Source organism: Ptychodera flava, chromosome 7 (assembly GCF_041260155.1).
Source record: "Ptychodera flava strain L36383 chromosome 7, AS_Pfla_20210202, whole genome shotgun sequence".
Lineage (NCBI taxonomy): Eukaryota > Metazoa > Hemichordata > Enteropneusta > Ptychoderidae > Ptychodera > Ptychodera flava.
The window spans coordinates 29,248,885-29,271,059 of record NC_091934.1 but is presented as its reverse complement, the minus strand read 5'-3'; the positions used below and the strand labels follow the sequence as shown (position 1 = coordinate 29,271,059).

General features: G+C 35.7%; 1 protein-coding gene across 1 annotated transcript; it reads left to right on the top strand.

Moving 5' to 3' along the window:
• Nucleotides 1–1,753: 1,753 nt before the first annotated feature.
• Nucleotides 1,754–22,162, top strand: LOC139137216 (tumor necrosis factor receptor superfamily member 5-like). The gene is made up of 4 exons (XM_070705204.1): nt 1,754–1,871; nt 12,764–12,881; nt 14,558–14,806; nt 18,729–22,162. Exons 1-4 carry the CDS (start codon nt 1,818–1,820, stop codon nt 19,043–19,045), a joined length of 738 nt encoding a protein of 245 aa, XP_070561305.1. The 5' UTR covers nt 1,754–1,817; the 3' UTR covers nt 19,046–22,162.
• Nucleotides 22,163–22,175: the final 13 nt, after the last annotated feature.

Here is a 22,175-nt window from a genome sequence, read left to right as displayed (position 1 = left end):
ATTTTTATTACATTAAATAAGGTGGCATCTTTGTTATTGGATGAGTAACTTCATAGATGGTGTTTATATCAGAAATACTACGAGTAGACGACAGTGTTTTTATCCACTATGGCTTTGTTTTCTTTGAACAGGTCCAGTTTGCAACTTCATGTGAGAGCTCAAAATGATGGGGTATATGGCTAATTGAATGTAAATTATCTCAAAAAGTAGATTGGGAACAACCATTTTACAAGTTACAGCATACCAGTATGTGATTTCTAGAAAATGACAATATTCTTGGTATTGGGTAGTCCCCAACCTTAAAAGTCTATATCTGCCACTTGCCAAGTTTTTAAATTCATTTCCACCTATGGGAGACTTTTCTAATCAGTGAACACACCCTGCTTTGTATATCATTCGTATATTATTTATTCCTCTGAGTACTTGCTATAGTATGTAATGTAACAGTTAAAAACAACTTGGCAACATTTACAACAAAAGTGTTTGATATAGACCACTAATATAACAAAGTTATCGTCGAAATAATCAAGAGGTCTACAAAATGGATTATTTACAGTGGAAATAACGAAAGAAGTATTCATGATTCTTCAGAAATTTACAACCTGATTTGTTCATTCCTAGCCTTTCCAATAGTGTGGTACAGTGCCACCTGCAAAACATGCGTTATGTCTATATATATATATATATATATATATATATATATATATATATATATATATATATATATATATATTATATATATAAAATCCTCCAATTATTAACTCAACAGTGCCAATTTGAACTCCAGCTAAATTAGAAAGTTTAGAACGCTTTTTAGATTGGGCTAAATATGATGATTTAGCTGTGTTTGTCTGTGTATTATCGTGTTTAGCTTATTTAGCTCCCCTTGACAATACACAAAGTTCAGAACACGAACACGGCGAGAGACACAATTCTGCACCGAACTCGTGCGCTTGGCACAGGCGCTTGGCACATTGCTGGGATAATAATCGTATTTAATATGTAGAATGTCTATATACGACTTGATTATTCAGTAAAAGAATCACCGTACATGAGATATTAGTGTAGGCCTATAGGCCTACATGTTGACTGGCATTATACCGAGTGGCTATGGCTGCCTGGCTCGGGCCAGGCGAACGCACTGCATAATCATCAATGTGTAGAATGTCTACATGACTTGATTATTTAATAAAGAATAACGGTACGTGATATTACTGTACATGTCGGCTAGCTTAACCGAGCGGCTGTAGCTGCAGGGCTTTGGCCCGGCTTGGGCCCGTTGTCCACTGCTGCACAGAGTTTATGTCTGTGCAGCAGTGGCCAACGGGCCCAAGCCGGGCCAAAGCCCTGCAGCTACAGCCACTCGGTCAAGCTAGCCGACATGTACAGTAATATCACGTACCGTTATTCTTTATTAAATAATCAAGTCATGTAGACATTCTACACATTGATGATTATGCAGTGCGTTCGCCTGGCCCAAGCCAGGCAGCCATAGCCACTCGGTATAATGCCAGTCAACATGTAGGCCTATAGGCCTACACTAATATATCACGTACGGTGATTCTTTTACTGAATAATCAAGTCGTATATAGACATTCTACATATTAAATACGATTATTATCCCAGCAATGTGCCAAGCGCCTGTGCGTGCAGGGTCTCTATTTTTTATGTGAGCAGCGCAGCCAGCGGTAAAAAGCGGTAAGGACCCAGAGTAACGAGGCAGGGGATTCCCCACTAAAAATAACATGACTAAGCTAACACAGTCACAGGGAGTCTGCAAAACAGCTATTTTCTATCTTCTGGATGAATTGCGAATTATGATCATCAGCAGTCTTTCTAGAACTACATGGACATTTTTATCTCTGATTGTGGTAAGTTTTTTGGCTGTTTATATACATAATCGAGTGAACGTCAGGCTGATCATTTTATTGTCACTCTCTGACAGTGCTGTTGCGAGGTACCTCAGCGCTAGCGACTTGTGTCTCCGCCCAGTCTATATGTGCTACTAGCGCTCGGCCAGGTCTTGCGTCTTTGACAGCCTTTGACGTCGATGCTTATCGTGGGCGGGAGTTTAGTCCCAGCAAGATAATCCAGTTTCGCTGCTTTAGCAGTACCCGGGACCGTCAGTTGATTGAATGCACATCATCAACGAACCTCATCCCAAAAGGCGGGTGCTATATCATGAGAGCACGTATACCGCCATTTTGTATACCCCCATCGTGATGACTCACGATCACTCACAGAATAATTGCTGCATGCCGCGCTTGGCATTTATGCATTTTAACAAGAGTTAAGATTATCGGACACAGCAACGATTTACACCATTGATAATCTTATAAGTCATTAGGGACTGGACACAAATTACAGGGGGGGGTGGGCCGGTGTTTTTTGGGGGTGGGTCGCCATTTTTCGCGCAAGCATTTTTGAAGGGTCATAAAATTTTGTGCAAGCCTATGGGGGAGGGTCACCTTTTTTCATGCATCAAAGCTGAAATTGCATGTGCACGTTATGGAATACTGAAAAAAGAAAAAATACCTCCTGGCACTTTCATTTTCTGCCATTACCATTTTCGGCGCGCCCTTCGGGCGCAAATTTCAGGTATAATAAACAATGTATTGATGATCCAAGCAGCCACATTGATATAAGTTGTCATGATTTCTACTTATTCAACACTATTGTGCATAACTGTCCCCTATAATGACTCTTTCAATAACAATTTTGGAGATTACTTATTTGACATCATTCTCCCATTGACAATACATTGGGTATAGGTCGGTGTCAAACGTTCATGTCGCTGTATGTACATTTTTTAATTTTTTGAGGACATTGACAGAATACAAACTGTTCAGAATAGTGCATAGTGTCATCAATAACAACTGGAAGCTTCAGGTCGAACAACTTTTGAATAACAATTTAGGATCAGATAACCTATGAGTTATTTGTAGTTTCCTCATAGCCTACAATGTATAGTGAATCAACATTTTGGTGAAATTCCAAATCAAATTTCTTGCACAACCATTGACTTGAAACCACTCTAGTCTAATCATGAATATTAATACTAATAATTAGGTGTACATAAATGCACAGGTTTACCAAGTTTTGTATTGGAAAAAAATTATTCATAGTTTCATCATAGACTGCCATGTATAGTGAATGGACATTTCAGTGAAATTCCAAAATCAAATTTCTTGCACACCCATTGACTTGAAACTACTCTAGTCTAATCATGAACATTAATACCAATAATCAAGTGTACATAAATGCACAGATTTTCCTATTTTTGTATTGGAAAAAAAATTATTCATAGTTTCATCATAGACTGCCATGTATAGTAAATCAACATTTAAGTGATATGCCAAAATCAAATTTCTTGCACAACCATTGACTTGAAACCACTCTAGTCTAATCATGAATATTAATACTAATAATTAGGTGTACATAAATGCACAGGTTTACCAAGTTTTGTATTGGAAAAAAATTATTCATAGTTTCATCATAGACGGCCATGTATAGTGAATGGACATTTCAGTGAAATTCCAAAATCAAATTTCTTGCACACCCATTGTCTTGAAACTACTCTAGTCTAATCATGAACATTAATACCAATAATCAAGTGTACATAAATGCACAGATTTTCCTATTTTTGTATTGGAAAAAAATTATTCATAGTTTCATCATAGACTGCCATGTATAGTAAATCGACATTTAAGTGATATGCCAAAATCAAATTTCTTGCACAACCATTGACTTGAAACCACTCTAGTCTAATCATGAACATTAGTACCAATAATTGAGTGTACATAGATGCACAGATTTACCTATTTTTGTATTGGAAAAAAATTATTCATAGGTTTCACCATAGGTTCATAGGGTTTCACCATAGACTGCCATGTATAGTGAATCAACATTTCGGTGAAATTCCAAAATCAAATTTCTTGCACACACATGGACTTGTAACCACTCTAGTCTAATCAAGAACATAAATATCAATAATCAAGCATACATAAATACACAGATTTGCCAAGTTTTGTATTTAAAAAAAATTATTCATAGTTTCTTCATAGACTACAATGTATAATGGATCCACATTTCACTGAGCGAAATTCCAAAAACAAAGTTATTGTACACAGATGCATGTGTTACCACCCTCTTCTAATCAAGCAAATTATGTCAATTATTCAGGGTCATATATACACAAATAGTGCATATTTTTAATTCTGAAAATTTTTTTTTACAGTTTTGTCATAGACTCCCATGTATAGTGGATCAAAATTTTATGCGAAATTCCAAAAACAATGTTATTGTACACAGATGCACATTTTACCACCCTCTTCTAATCATGCACAATTATGTCAATTATTCAGGGTCCATATATGCACAAATAGTGCAAATTTTTAATTCTGAAAATCTTTTGACAGTTTTGTCATAGACTCCCATGTATAGTTTTGTCATAGACTCCCATGTATAGTGAATCAACATTTTGACAGAAATTCCAAAATCAAATATCTTGTTCACATGTGCACTTGTAAACAACCCATGCTAATCAAGTATATCTATATCAGTTATTAAACATCTGTATATGAACAGATATAGCTAGTTTTATACTGGAAAATACACGTTCGTAGTTTTCTTATAGTCGACTACATGTATAGTGAATCAACATTATCGATAAAATCTAAAAATTACATTTTTTGTACAGGCATGCACTTTTTACCTGCCACTTCAAGCAAAGTACATTTACATGAATAACACACATATGATTTGATATTTTTTGGACAACGCGTTATATCGGCCACATTTTGCCTTCCTTTCGGGAGGGCGACTTAAAAAGTATAGCAAGTCAGAAGGGGGTCTTTAACACATTGCGGGTTTTTTGGGGGGGTATTGAGTAACAGGGGAGGGTCACTTATTTCATGCACGGATAAGGGGGAGGGTCACTAATTTTTGTGCATGAACTTTTGAAGGGTCACTATTTTTTACGCAGCGGTTTTTTCGAAAAACACCGGCCCACCCCCCCCTGTAATTTATGTCCAGTCCCTTAGCAGAATGATGGAATAATGTATTGGTTTAATTAAGCAATATTGTTTTATTCATGAATTTGTTACCATAATAATTTGATTGTTGAACCATTAATTTACAAATATAGGTTTTGCTACTCGCAGAAGTTCACTAGATTTATTGCGACATTTAGATTTGTATACGCTTATTTATCTCTATTTTATGTTTTGTTTTATTTTGATGGTCTCATGTTGCTGATTAATATGATATAGTGTGAAGGAAGGGCCGTTTCTCAAGCAATTAAATAATCTGGCGTGTTGGAATGGTCTCAGCGATGATAAACTTCCAGACTCAGATTCCTTCAATGGAGTTAAAAAAATTGACATTTTTGGCATTTGTGAATCATGGTTGTCTGCTGATAAGCACTTTTCTATTGATGACTATTATTGTTACAATTCTTATAGATCTTTCCATGGGTGTTATTGGCAACCGCCATTTTGGAGGCATTTGTGTGTTCATTAAACATGCTGGAGTCAAAATCCTACCAAGGCAGCATGACTTTGCTGTCTGGCTGAAATTAGATATGAAGTTTTCCAATCTCAAGAATGACTTATTTGTTTGTTTTGTATACTTTCCGCCTGAGAACTCAAGTTACATGTTAAGAATGAAAAGGACAGCCACAGATATGGATCCTTTTGAATTAATTGAAAGGGATCTGCAACCTTATCTCGAGTCATCTGGTGAAGTTATGTTCTGTGTGAATTAAAATGCATGTACAGGTTTGCTAGATGATTACATTTCTAATCACATCCCTGTCAATGTTCACAATGATTATGATGACTCTGTAATTGCTAGAAATAATAAGGATTGTGTTTTAATTCATACGGGAGCAAAGTCATTTCTTTATGCACTGCAAGCAAATTGTTAATTTTAAGTTGTCGTGTCAGTGGTGATCTTCTTGAAGTGACAACTTGTCATCATACCAATTTTACAGTACAGTAGACTATGGTCTTGTTATAGTCATGATGCTTTACATCTTTGTCAATATTTTCATGTTGATTATCCAAGTCATTTGTCAGATCATTGCATGATTTCATTAGGATTTAAGCTACCTTGTTTTGCAGTTCAGTACTGAGAGTAATTGTATTCAGAGTGAATTTTCACATTCTTATTTATGGTCAATCCTGATCAAGGATTGAATAATCCATTTGTTAAAAACTGTCTTAATTCTCTAAAAAGCAGAAATATGATATGTCAGGCATTGATATGCTGGTCAGTGACTTTACAAACAGTATTCATTCTGCATGCAAGAATCTCAAAAAGAGAAATCACAGAAAGAGGAAAGTTAGCAAGCCATGGTGTGACTATACATGTCACAAATTTAAAAGGGAGATAAATAAGATGGCTAAATAAGATGAACTGCCCTACACCTCTGCAGCTAAGCTATGCTTTATCTTATCCTGTGTAAGAGTCAGTGTCTATTTAAGAATGACTGGTATTGAAACAAATTGCACAGCCAAATTTTGGGGTTGTCTCTGACCTGTGACTTTAGCATCATCCTGTACTTCATTAATTTTAAGAGGGCGGCTTTAACTTCCTCTATGTGAAATTGTTCACTAAACCTTGAGACATTGCAAGTATTCATTCAGAAAAAAATTGTCTCTTATTGTTGATACTGAAAAAATAGATTCAAAAATATTTTGGAAATTTAATAGTAAATAATTTGAAAAATAAAGACAACTCGTGATAGTGTTACTCCTGACGTTTGCTTTAGTCAAGTTAAATCACTTGCACAAAAAGGTATTCACTCTCAACATTTTGATGCTGATTTTGAAGAAAAAATTAAGAGGAGACTATAATTACGGTAGCTTCCAGACTTCTGTCAGTGAGGTATAAATTGCTATCCTACCTAAAGGAAAACAAATTGGGGTTTTGGGGGGGGGGGGGGGGGTGGCTAAGGAACCCTTTCCATTTACATTGTTATTTGGTAATAAAATTGAAGAATACAAGTATTTTATTTATGTTTTTAGTTTTGTTTTTGTCAGACCAGTTTAGCCCCTTCTTCAGATCTTTATTCACAACATTGCTTCCACTACACCATGGAGCACAAAGACCTATTCGAAGGGCTAAACATGTAAGCCCAACACAACACAACTGAGGGAGCAATAGCGCCACAATTATGCAAGGATGGATATAAGCATGAGGCTCTTCCTGTAGCTCTGTGCATGCATTTTCTAGGTAGTAAGCTAGCTAGTAGCCCTTTGAAAGTTATGTCCGGTTATTCAGTTTGTACAGACATTAAACTGATAAAAAAACCTACCCTTTAAAAGTTGAAATTCTCCTGGTCTTACAAGATGCAACAGCATGGCAAGCTAAGACAGGAATATCTAAGCTTGCATCTCTAATTAATACACATTCACTTGGCACATTGCTTTTATGCTCCATCCAGCTACTGACTTTTGGTGATTGAATTTTGTTGCTAGAACAGACTTTAATATTTTATTCAAGTGTTCAACATGCAGCTGCTGCTATAAAGCATCAAATATCATGTGCAGACTTACCACTGAAGTGACCTGTGCTGTTACAATTTGTCTGTTTCCATGAAGATATTCTGTTCACAAGAAATCCCACTGTACTCTTTGAAAATAGGTACTTCAAAACTGATTTAATAGCTATTGTAACCTAATCGTGTCAAACAGTATTACTTCCCATCTGCTAAGTCAATAAAATACAGTATCGAGCCAACTCTGTATGATTTTCGGTAGCACTGGGCATTGTATGTTATTAAGTCAATAATGTGCTAGTCTATGTTAAAATGCTTCATGTCTGATGTCCTGCCTCTCTGGTTTTAACCACAAGTCTGAGTCTAATGGTAGTGATCACAAATTACGTCATTTTTAGCTACTATAGACTATAGTCTATAGAAGCTATTGGGATGGGTATCCGTCCGGCGTCCGGCGTCAGTCTGTATGTATGTATGTATGTATGTATGTATGTCCGTTTGTGAGGCGTCCGTCCACTCAAATATCTTGAGAACCGCAGTACTTACTGATTTGATATTTGTTGTGTAGATGAAAAATATGATTTTGAGAAACCTTTTTTTTTAATTTTTTGATATTGTTGAAAATAGGCAAATTAATGCCAAAAAAGGTGTTTTTGGTAAAAAATCTTCTTCTTCATAACCGCTGGTCAGACATCTTTGTTATTTGGTATACAGGTCCCTAGGGATAACCCAACTTAGATTTGTTCAAATTGTGATGAAATATGCAAATGTGTATTTTTAAGGAATTTTTGGTCATTTTTGGTCAAAATTTGACTTACATTGTATGTAATTCTTGTACTGTATAAACCCTATCAATTCACCCAGAAAAAAATAATTAATATGATTTTAAATAATTGAATTAATTAGGAAATCATCAAAGCCAAAATAATTTTAGTGTGGAATTATCAGAAAGTTCAACTTTTTTTGACAGTTCATAGTGAAATGCTTACCATCTTGGAGGATTAAAACATGTAAAGGCAACTTTCCTGAATCCCAACTTTGATATTCTGAACCACCATTTATGTTATCTAAAAGAAATTGCTCATAATAGTTTGTCATGATAGGGTGGTCAAATAAATAGAGATAGAGAAAGTTCTAATTTCCATTTATGGTTGACTTGGTAAGGATAAAATAAGATTACTTTTTGAGGAAAAAAATAGAGTGGTCAATTAAAAGAGTGGTCAAAGTGATAGGGTTTTTATGGTAAAGCTGGGCTGTAAGATTCCTCGTGCTATTTATAGCAATTATGCAATCTGTGTAAACAGTGCAATGAAAGTGTAACATGATTCCTTATAATGCTTTTGATGACCTTGAACTTCTTAAGGTTCCAAGACAAGAAATGTGACCTTTTTAATCTAACAATTCTCTAACGGTTAATAAGCTCAGAACCCCCATAAAGTATACATTTTCTGAAAGCCTAGATATACGGGAACATTTTGGTAACCACAGTGTCACCATTGTTTACATAACTATCATGTGACAAGGTAATTTGCATAACCTTTCAAAAATCGGTTTTCCCTATGTTTTGTCTCAATACTTCAAAATATCTGACCCAAACTTGCTGGAATGCAAGCTGTTACAACGCTCTTCCAAAAGTGTCTCAGATTTTTTATATCTTGCTTAGTTTTTTTGGAGCACAATTTTAAAGAAATCAACTGCGGTTAAATTCACTGCTCTGGAAGTTTTTTGGCATAAAAACTGTTTAAGAAGGTTTAAAAAAATTCTGAGACACACTTTTGAAGACCCTTAGGACAGCTTGCACTCACACAAATTTCAGCCACATATCTCAAAGCATTGAAACAAAACATAGGGAAAACCGATTTTTGAAAGGTTATGCAAATTACCTGTCACATGATAGTTATGTAAACAATGGTGACACTATGGTTACCAAAATGTTCCCCTACATCTAGGCTTTTGGAAAATATACAATTTACAGGGCTTCTGAGCTTATTAAACACTAGAGAATTGTTAGTTTAAAATGGTCAATTTCTTGTCTTGGAACCTTAAGTTTCAAACATTTGTCTCTTCAGTGTGCTTTCTCTGAGAGCATACAGTCTCAACTTATTCAAAAGAACTTACTTACTATGTTAATTTGAAAGTTAAAATTTGCTTGGGTAATAGGATGAAAATCCTGATATTAAAAGATAACCAGCTCAAGATTCTTTATAACCTGACAGATATGCTGTTTTTTTATGACTTAATCTTGATTTAAGCAAGTCTTGTTTACTTTAATTAGAATGTAATTAACTCTGGTTTATTTGCTATTATAGACTAATATAGTCTGATGAAATATGCAAATCTGTATTTTTAAGGAATTTTTTTCCATTTTTGGTCAGGCCATCCTGAAATGAGCTATCAAAGATATCCACCTTCTTCATCAATACATGTGTCACAAAAGGTTAACACAGCAGAGCTCTGTCAACTGTTGAGTCGCTTGTTTTTTCTAAACCGCTGGTCAGACAGCTTTAATATTTGGTTTACATGTCCCTAGGATGACCTTAGTGAGATAATTTCATACAGTCAGGAAATACTTAATTTTGTACCATGTCTATAGTAGCTTCAGGGACTTTGGCCCTATGTTTCATTCATTAATATGCAAAAATAACTATTTGTTCGCATTTTTCACATGAACGACCAAACCTGCTAGTGTTACAATGGATACTCAACGTCATTCTAATTTATGGCTCAGACTACAAGCTGCAACAACAGCCATGCATGCAACAACAAAATTTGTCTGCATTTCAAGCAGTAGTGTCTGTTGTTGCACCCATGCAGCTATATTTAGCAACAAACCTGAAATTGCGACCAGTGCTATTGTTTGAACCAACTTCAAGACCTTATGTGGCAAATGAACTTGGCAGGATCACAAGAGGGACTATGGCAGGATAAAGATTAAAGATTTATGGAGTTCAATCTGTGGGATGGGAAACTGTTCAAGTAATGAATATTTATAGATGTGGCCAAGTGCACCAATTTGACCAGATCTGTTAGTCTGGCTACGCCTAGATCTGAATAGGATAAAGACATCAGGAGTTCAGGGCAAAATGTGTTGACACACACAGCACGTCCTGTACAGGAAGTTCCTTCACTCTGAGTCTTGGTAGCTTTTTTGAATGTGCAGTGCTCATATTTCAGATATATATGAGCTTGAACAAATTAAAATTTTTCCACAGAATTTTAATTCTGTAAAAAATGTTAATCCCTGTCACTGAGTGGTATAATATAACACTGGGCCTCTTTATAGGGAAATAAGGTGGTTTACCCCAATTTCCTGTAAACAAGTCCACATAACAATAGCTTTGGACCAAACCATGATGACGAAAAGGTCAATTTGTTTCTGCTAGTAGACTGACAGGTTATTTCTTCATTCAGTTTACATAACCAGGAGGAACCAAAAAATGAACTCAACCAATTCAAACTCAACCTGTTCACCCCGAATTTGCTGTATTCTGCTCCACAATCATCATTGCTAATGATGGGTTTGGGTCAAACCATGGTGACTGAAGGTACAAAGGACGGTTGGTTGCTCTCTGGCACATAAGATTTTTGTTTCTCTTCTCCTGTTTGAGAAGTCAATGATATTAATCATGAAAGTGGACAACAAGACAAACCTTCTGGCTGACTGACAAATAAACTAGTAGCAGAAACATATAATTTAATCACGCCTTTTGCCAGAAAAACACCATTGGTTGTGTTTTAAAAGAGCTACGAACCAAAGTCAAAGACATGTCCAATACTTGTTCACACAAACATGTTTGATCGCACATTAGGTCAAAGCCAGAATCTGTTTGGAGGACAGTAAAAACTCAACACAAGCATAAACGTATAAATTACTGTGTATTCCTGTACATGCATCAACATTTATTGTTTGTAGCTCGATAGCATGACTTCTCATCTACGTCAATATTCCTTAGTACACTGTCATGTATCAGGATGTTACGTGTTATCCTAGAGTAGGCCTATGTGCATTTATCCCTACAGCACATGTGGTGTTCTCATGAACAGTCAGACCTGTGTAAAGTGGTCACATAAAGAACCAAGAAAAAGTGACCACTGTATGGAGGGGGGAGCTTTTCTATAAGGGGTTGGTGGCCACCTAGTGGTGAATAGAAAAGATAACACTGAGAATAAAATTCAATATCATGATAAATGCATTTAATTTATGAAACAATGGTGATGCAGCTATAATCATTGGTCAAAATAGACTTCTCTCCCTTTTAGACTACTGTGACACATGTCTTTTCCAACTGTAATATTACTCTCAAAAGCAATCTACAATGCATAATTAATTTTGCAGTTCGCATTCAGTGTGGACTCAAAAAGTCAGACCATGTTACATCTTACAGAAATTCACTCAACTGGCCAACTATCCAGGAAAGACACGACCAACACTTAAAAAATCTAGTTCACAAATGTATCAACAAAAAAGTTCCTGTCTACTTGTCTGACCTTCTCACAAAAAATTCAACAATTCACCAGTATAACACCAGAAGTAAATATCATGTTTCTAAAGCCCACAGTCGCTCATTCAAAAATCGTTCATCCATCATTTCCATACTATAATTTAAACTACTTTTCTGTGCCTGTCTATTCTTTTCTGAGCCATTTCTTGGCAGATTTGTATGTCAACTTCCTGCTTGTTTTAATTGAATACACGGTGCTCACTAACTTTTTATGCTTATCTTTTGATGTGTAGTTTTATAACTTTTATCTACTGGTTTTTTTATTTATTTACTTATTTATTTATTTATTTTTATTCTGTATATGTCTATGTATTTTATTCAATGCATGAAAATCCATTTATGGATGCATTGACTTGAAGTAATAAAATTACAAAATTACAAAATTCAGTCTGCATTCAGTATAAGAATTTGTTGACAGGAGATCATTCAGAGTCAATCATTATATACAGAATTTTGTACCAGATTGGAGCGATTATACACATGGCCACTGACCACGTTTGAGAGATGACCGTTCTGTAGTAGGCCTGTAGCATATAAAATGTTACAGGACTGCCACTAATAACAGGTTTAACTACACTTGTTATGTGTATGCACAGCATACACATTCTATGTTTGTTCACTCTAACACAATCACAGTTTTGTCTACTTCAAATGGTTTGCCAAATATCTGAAGTATCAAGCATGATTTTTTTTTTTCTAGGCAACTGATAACATTGTGTTAAATGTGCCTTTCAAAGTGTTTTCAATGTGTCTTTTTCAGATTCTGTCACTTCTTCAAAAGAACCAGATCTATGTACATGGTTTCCCCACAGAAACATGCTCCTCACGTGACAGAAAGTACACCCACAATGGGGTGTGCTGCTATATGTGCCCTCCAGGTAAGGTATCTGTTCTGTACCGGGGTATATATTAACCCTTTGAGTGCTGTCATTTTTTGTCTGACCAAAGTTTTAAGTGCAAAATTTCAGCAATTTTTATGAATTTTTTGTAATTTTTTGGGATAATTTTGGACAAAATGGATACTACGTTTCATTGGCTACAGTTTTTTATCAAAAATTTGGCAAAAATCTGAAAATGATTGACTAGGCTATATTTTATAAAGGGGATAAAAATTGTAATAAACCAATCTCAAAGTATCCTCAGTTTTCTAAGAGTTTTCTTTGAAAAAGCCCCATTAAAGACTGAAAAAGTGTATACCACTGTCATAAGTGTCAAAAATGGCATGTAAATTCAAATGTTTTAACATCATTTCAGATTTCCCACCATTTTCAAAAACTTTAGTCATGTTACAGAAAATAAAGATTACAACAACAAAATGTTGGCCATCGTGTGTTGTGCATTCAAGTAAATGGCATCATGTTTGTTTCTCTTATGATCACGATGTGTATGTGCAGGAAATACTGCATTTTTGTATTTTTCCGCAGAGCACTATTTTATGAGTGCTGCACCAGTTTATTATTTAAACTGTTAAAACATGTAGGCATGGTCCAAATCAGTGAGCAGTGATACTTCTATACATGTCCTTCAGATAGCACATTTACACGAACCAACTTTGGTTTGAAAATAAAATCTTGAAAATAATGCATAAAATTCGCAGCTACAGTATTGGGGCTTTAAAGTCGTAATCAGCCTAGATTTCTGTGTGTGGATGCGTAACACTTGCCCTGCTCCAAGGAGGATCGCCAGGTTTTATCGTGAACTTAATGTATATTGATTCATGTACACAAACCACAGAACAGTATAATAGCTATTTTATGCGGTAGTTGTAAATGGTGTGTCAGAATGAGGCTAAATGAAAGGAACTGGTCATTAGTTTACAATTGAATTTATTTATAGCTTTCACTTCTGAGTAATCAACTTTGTCCAATTATGTCGAATCAATGTTGTCCATTTTTAAGGATTCCATTCATAGGGATTGAATTGTAAGCACAGGCTCCATCCTATTTGTGTTATTATCACAGATTGTTTCAACTACCTCCCTCTATTGCATTACTATAAAAAGACTGTGATTAATTTGTTCAGAATATATTTTATTCATGCACTCCCCTTACTGTTTTAAGGTAGAAATTACGCCTCGAAAGTGAAAACTTTCCCTAATGAATCTTTCAACCATTCTCTTTCAAAATCAAGAATAAAAATCAGGGGTCACCATGCAAATTTTGGTACTAGAGAAACAAATAACCCAAGATTTACCGATATTTGAAATTCAAAATGGCTGCCATCCGTGTTTAAACTCTATGGGGAAAAATACAAATTTTTGAATTTGGAAAAATTTAGCCGGTGAAAAGTTTTCTTACACCGAGAGCTTTAAAATGAGTCCTCACAAGTGGTATCTCAGAAGAGAATTGTAAAAGTTTGAGAGTATGAATGTCTGTCCCCGAGGTGCGTTCTACTTTAAAGGAAGCTATTCAGTCACTCTCCTACCACTCACAGCTGCATATAATTTCAGACCCTATACACAGCGATTTTCAGCTCATCAGTCATTTTCAAATCACAAACCATGACTTTGATTTAACAAATGTTCAATATAAGTTCTTTACTTTCCTTTTCATAGGCTACAGGGTAGAAAGTCACTGCCAGTTGAATCTGGATGATAGTTCATGCAAGCCCTGTCCTCAAGGATACTTCCAGGGTGATTGGAATTCCCAAACTGATTGTTTCAGAGTCAATCTATGCAACAAATCTCATGAACATGTGGCAGAGGAGGCCAACAAGGATGGTACCAGTGACAACACATGTGCCTGTGATGTTGGATATGAGTACAGTGGATCTGGAGAAAGATGCCGAAAAGCTGCTCTTACAGGTGAGTCTTCAGTCATCAGCATAACCAGTCGTGCGACTTTCAACAGTGTTATGGTAGAGTGTATGGCTCTGTTTGCAATCTTACTGAAAACAGTGAGCTAATATGGTCATTGTCATTCAGTATACACATATTGACTGGCCATGAGGGCAACAGCATACATCTGTACCCCAAGGGACCGTGAGTCACTCCCAAAAACATACTGCAGTACTTACTGATTTGAGATTTGTTGTGTAGATGAAAAATATGATTTTGAGAACCATTTTTTTCAATTTTTAGCTCATATTTGGTTTTATATATAAATACCAAAAAGAGCTTATATGATGAGTCAGTGGCGTCTGTACCGGTATGTCTGTATATTTATGGGTATGTATGTGCGGATGTATGTCCATCACACACAAAGGCTCCCATACTGCCAAAGCTACCGTCTCAGTATTTGGTGTACAGGTAGATGTAGGGGTTGAGATGTGAATTTGTTCAAATGAACACGTCAGTGTCAAAAATGTGCAAATGAGGTAAGAAAAAGGGAAATCCTGCAAATGTGCAGGAGTGGTGGCAGTGAACTGAATCAGCCCACACATCTGAATAAGAGGATTTTGACCTTTAATCTATTTGTATGCAGGGTACCTATTATGTTTGGGAGTGGTAGCAGTAACTGAAACAGCTAATTGGTCATTTCCTGTCATTGTTTATTTACTGTGACACATTAACAGATCTGCTGAAACCATGGATGTCTATTTTTGTACATCCATGGTTGAAAGATTCTCTGCTATGCATGTTGCTAAAGTTGACCTTCAGTACCTAAAGTTTCAGACCTTATTTACTTTTCTGGTTTAAATATTTCTTGTTGTTTTCCTGGTTGTACTGAGCAGAAATTGTCATAACATCAACGTATAATTTTCCTGCACTGAACAGATAGAAATAACACTGATTGTTATTCTTTGGTATGTACCAATTTTGATCAAATTTGAGCGACATTGTATAATTGCGGTATTTTTTGATATTGTTGAAAATATGCAAATTAGTGCAAAAAAGGTGTTTTTGGTAAAAAATCTTCTTCTTCATAACCGCTGGTCAGACAGCTTTGTAATTTGGTATACAGATCCCTAGGGATAACCAAACTTAGATTTGTTCAAATTGTGATGAAATACGCAAATCTGTATTTTTAAGGAATTTTTTTGTCATTTTTGGTCAAAACTTTATTTCATCAAAACCACTTTTCTGACAGCTTTGATATTTGGTATACAGGTTCTTACAGATGAACTAAATATGATATATTGACTATATGATGAAATCTGCAATTTTGTATATTTGGTGCAATTTTTACCATTTTTGGTCAAAAAATGTGCATCTCAAAAACTACTTGTCAGATGCCTTTGATATTTGATATACAGGTTTCTAGGGGTTGTCTGTGTGTGATATATTGAAATTGGATGAAATCTTCGATTTTTGTATTTTTGGGTCAATTTTTGCCATTTTTGGTCAATATATTTGTTTCTCAAATGTTACTTATCTGATAGCTTTGATATTAGGTATACAGGTTCCTAGGCTTTACCTAAATGTAATATATTGAAATTATGATGAAATCTTCAATTTTGTATTTTTGCAGCTAATTTTACCATTTTTGGTCAGGCCATCCTGAAATGAACTATCACAGATATCCACCTTCTTCATCAATACATGTGTCATAAAAATTATTCTCTACATAACACAGCAGAGCTCTGTCGACTGTCGGGTTGCTTGTTTTTTAGCTCCCATATATGCATATGTATATATGCAAATGGGAGGTATTCGTATAAGGTGGAAAAATATCGTCTGTATGTATGTATGTATGTATGTACGTATGTATGTATGTATGTATGTATGTATGTATGTCCGTCCACATCAAAAACTCCTAAACCGTAGCACCTACTGTCTTAGTATTTGGTGTACAGGTTCACCTAGGGGTGGAGATGTGAATTTGTTCAAATGAACATGTCAGTGCCAAAAATATGCAAATGAGGGGAAAAAAAGGAAAAATCCTGCAAATGGCTAAAACTCAGTAAACATTGGTCAGATTTGGTTGAAACTTGGTATGCAGATTTCTTTAGGTATTCTAAATTATGTGTGCAAAAATTGGGATGAAATTTGCATGTTTGTATTTTTAGGGTATTTTTTCCTTTTTTAGTCAAAAAAATCTTGTTCTCTGAAATCGCTCGTCTGATTGCTATGAATCTTAATATTCATATTCCTCAGGATGACCTGAGTCATGCTTGTACAAATTGTATTGACATTGTCATATTTGTAATTTTGGGGCAATTTTCCCAATTTTTGATAAAAATTTTTTTTATCCAAAAACTACTGATTTGATAGCTTTGATATTTGGTATACAGGTATCTAAGATTAATCTCAATATAATGTATTGAAGGTATGTTGAAACTGGCAATTTTTATTTCATTTTTGGGGCAATTTTTGCCTTTTTTGGTCAAAAAATTTTCTCCTAAAACTTCTGATCTGGTAGCTTTGATATCTAGTGTACAGGTTCCTAGGGTTTATGTTAATTAGATATATTTAAAATTAGGATGAAATCTGCAATTTTGTATTTTGGGGGGCAATTTTTTTCATTTTTGGTAAAAAAATTTGTTTCTCAAAATTTACCAGTCTGATTGCTTTGATATTTAGTAAACCAGTTCTTAGGGTTTTTGTTAATAAGATATATTGAAATTAAGTTGAAATCCGGAATTTTGAATTTTTGGGGCAACTTTCATTTTGGGATATCTTTCATTTTGTATTTTTAAGATTTTTTTTTGGTAACTTTATACCTACTGGAACTAAGAGTATATAATGTGGTGATTTAGTAAGCATTTGATATGGTAAACTGTATTTGGTGTTGAAATGCAGTAAAAAAATCCTGGCAGATTTTGAAAAATTCCAACAAATGCCAATAAAAAATTCAGCCCTAGAAGGTTTGACAAAAAGAAAAGATGGGAGAGTGGGGAAAAAAGAATGTACAATTGATTGGATAAAAAAGATAATGTACCTCATCGATCTTCCAGACACCGTCCCTTATCAAATGGTCCACCCCGATGTATTTTTGTGCGCAATTAACCATGCAGTGTATTTTAGTTTAACCCTTTGCACCCAGACCCCCTGGTACTCTATGACGTCATCGGACATTTCTGTCCGAGCCGGGTCAAAGGGTTAGATGTCAAGTTAGGTAAGGATTCCAAAGGAATAGTCAAGTTCACCACAGTTTAACTTTATCTCTTGTGTCATCATCCTTGTGTAATTGGTTAAGTTTGTAAGTTGTTCCAGATGTGGATGCACCAGCTGTTCTGGAAGAAAACAATGTTTACTTTTCCATGTAGGGTTTCTGAGTTGATTGTATGTTGAAATTTCTCCATGTATCTGGTGTATGGGCAAAGTGTAAACATTGGTTGCATGTTATGTATTTCAGTCTATGTCCAATATTGTAAATAAAAAAATCAAGAACAGTTTGCTGTGTGCTTGTAAAAGATAACATATTTGTCAATACATAAACTGCCTTGCAGATTGATTGTCTTAAAGATTATCACAGAAGTAGAAAAGGAAAGAAACTAATCAAATTGCTGTAACCTATTCACTCTCAGTGCCTGTATAGGCCTATACTTGACTATTTTATCATTACTTTCAGCTGTTGTTATATCTTTGCGACTCTTCATGGGCCAAGGCACACTTGGGGTCAATGTCATCACTCTGTGCCAGTCTGTGTATGTCAGTGTGTCTGTATATGTATGTCCATGTTTCATACAATTGTTGACTTGTTTTGATGAATATATGGGAGCGAACAGTGATGTTGTCATTTTTTTTCAAAACCACTGGTCAGACAGCTTTAATATTTGGTGTACATGATATTTGGTGTAATGGAAATAAATACTGTGTCTAAATGCCTCTTTTTCTCCATCAGTGATAGTTACACCTCGAAGTCACATCACAGATGTTACAACGACCAATGCTCTCTCTTCATCTTCATGGAGCTGGTTCTGGTCCTCATCCTCCCTGCTGCCATCACCAACACCAAAGACAGGTAGCAAGGTGTCCACAGGCGACTCTAGCAAGTTAACCATTCATATTTTAGTTGCTCTGCTCTGTTCTTTTATATTTTTTGTCATTTTGGGATTGGCACTCTGGCGGTATCGCAAGAAGATAAGAGTCTGTATCAAGCAACAAGAAAATCGAAAACAAATAGGTAAAGCATGCATATTTGCACATATGTTTAGCTAAATAGACACACAAACTCTCATCGCAAATTATGTAATAGTGTCGATTTTTAGCTCACGTGTTCAAACACGTTAGCCATGTCATAGCGATGTCTGTCTGTCCATGTGTGTGTGTGTGTGTGAGTCTGTCTGTCTGTCTGTCTGTCTGTCTGTCTGTTTACACAATAACGCAAAAACACCTGAACAGATTCAAGTCAGATTTGGGATACACATACCATATGCTAATTGCAAGAACTGATTAAATTTTGGTTAGTGTGGCTTGCATATAAACAATGAAGTTATGACATAGTATTTTTTTTCATATTTTGTTTTATATATAAATACCAAAAAGAGCTTATATGATGAGTCTAAGTGGCGTCTGTGTCTGTATATTTGTGGGTATGTGCGGATGTATGTCCGTCACACACAAAGGCTCCCATACCGCCAAAGCTACCGTCTCAGTATTTGGTGTACAGGTAGATGTAGGGGTTGAGATGTGAATTTGTTCAAATGAACACATCAGTGTCAAAAATGTGCAAATGAGGTAAGAAAAAGCGAAATTCTGAAACAGGCTTGAAACAGGCTTACTCCACTGACTTGAGTCATTTCCTGTCATTGTCATTGAACTGTTACATATTAACAGACCTGCTCAAACCATATGCAGTAGAGGGGAGGAAGACCGTCAGTAGAGGGGAGGAAGACCGTCTATGGTCAAACTAAGGGGGGCCAGCTGCCTTTCTGCTATGCATGTTGCTAAAGTTGACCTCCAGTACCTAAAGTTTCAGACCTTAATTACTTTTGTCATTCTTGTTTTTCTGGTTTAAATATTTCTTGTTGTTTTTCTGGCTGTACTGTGCAGAAATCATTGTCATAACATCAACGTAGAATTTTGCTGCACTGAACAGATAGAAACAACATTTATTGTTGATCTTAGGTACCCGTACTGGTATGTACCAATTCTGATCAAATTTGAGCGACACCGTATAATTGCGGTATTTTTTTAGTCCCCGCGGACGAAGTCCGGCGGGGACTTATAGATTGGGTCCCGTCCGTGTGTCCGTCCGTCCGTCCGTCCGTCCGTCCGTCATCAACAGTTTCTCAGACACTGCCAAACTAATTTTGTTCAAACTTGGCACAAAGGCATAGCACTATGACCTACAGATGCACATCGATTTATTTTGCGATACGATCCAATATGGCCGCCAGGCGGCCATTTTATTACAATTTTTTCATGTACGGAGCCATAACTCAGACATGTTTCAACCGATTTTATTCAAAGTTGGTACAAGGACATTGACCAATGTCATAGATATGCATGTCAATTTGTTTTGTGATATGATCCAATATGGCCGCCAGGCGGCCATTTTATTACGATTTTTTCATGTACAGAGCCATAACTCAGGCATGTTTCAACCGATTTTATTCAAAGTTGGTACAAGGACAATGACCAATGTCATACATATGCACATTGATTTGTTTTGTGATACGATCCAATATGGCCGCCAGGCGGCCATTTTGTTTTGATTTTTTCATGTACAGTGCCTTAACTCAGGCATATCTCAACCGATTTTATTCAAACTTGGTACAAGGACATTGACCTATGTCATATATATGCATGTGGATTTGTTTTTGTGATGCGATCCAATATGGCCACCAGGCGGCCATTTTATTACGATTTTTTCATGTACAGCGCCATAACTCAGACATGTTTCAACAGATTTTATTCAAAGTTGGTACAAGGACATTGACCAATGTCATATATATGCATGTGGATTTGTTTTGTGATATGATCCAATATGGCCACCAGGCGGCCATTTTGTTATGATTTTTTCGTGTACAAAGCCATAATTCAGGCATATCTCAACTGATTTTATTCAAAGTTGGTACAAGGACATTGACCTATGTTATACTTATGCACATTGAATTGTTTTGTGATACGATCCAATATGGCCGCCTTGTGGCCATTTTTTACGACTTTCCATGTCCTGAACAATAACTCAGACATGTATCAAGCAAATTTATTCAAAGTTGGTACAAGGACATTGACTTATAGTATACATAAGTACATTGATTTGTTTCTCGATATGGTCTGATATGGCCACATGGTGGCAATTTTGTTATGGTTTTTTTCATGTCGAGAGCCATAACTCTAGCAAGTCTCAACTGATTTTATTCAAAGTTTGTACCTGGACATTGACTTATGTAATACATATACGTGTTGATTTTTTAAACAGTAAGATCAAATATCGCTGCGTGGCGGCGATTTTGTTACGATTTTCTCATGTACTGAGCCATAACTCAGACATACCGGTATTTCCACCAGTATCATTCAAAGTTGGTACAAGGACATTGACCTATTTCATACATGCTCGTCAGTTGTTTCACGTCATGTAGCAGTATCATGTCAATTATTGAAGTTTCATAATTAGGTTGATATGTCAGAAATACTGCATCAAATTTCATGACACTTTGTACAGATGTTAAGCTCACATTGCTTTAACAGTGAAAAAGACATTTAACAATGTCATTTTAATTAATTTGTAATTGCATATGTAATGAACTTTCCTAATTAGAGTGATATATCCACAAATACAACGTCAAATTTGATGAAACTTGATACAGATGTTGATCTCATAGTGTTGTAAATACTACATTAAACTTTATGAAATATGGTACCGGTTATCTATTAGTGCTAGGATAGAATGAAAAATGTTTTGCAACATCCTGTCAACTAATTCCCAGTTGACTCATTTAATGACCTTTAGGATAGTGGCCTACATTGGTTTTATGTTTTTCATCACCATGGAACTCATTCTTGGCCATTGAGTGCCATCTGTATCAAAGTATTTTTATCACAGAACCTGTAATCAAAGTATCCATTAGCAAGCGGGGACTGGGTCATCAACGATGACTTGTTCATATAATGGTTTCCCTATGGAGACAGTAATGACAGTGTCTACATATATCAACAAATACTGCACAAAATTTCATGAAACGTTTCACAGCTGGCAATCTCAGAACACTATGATGATACTGTCAGTGTCATGTCAATTATCTGCTCATTTGCATATTTAATGAACTTTTGTAATTAGTGACATAACTCTGATATTCCAGCACCAAATGCGATGATATATTATATATAATCTGTGATCTGT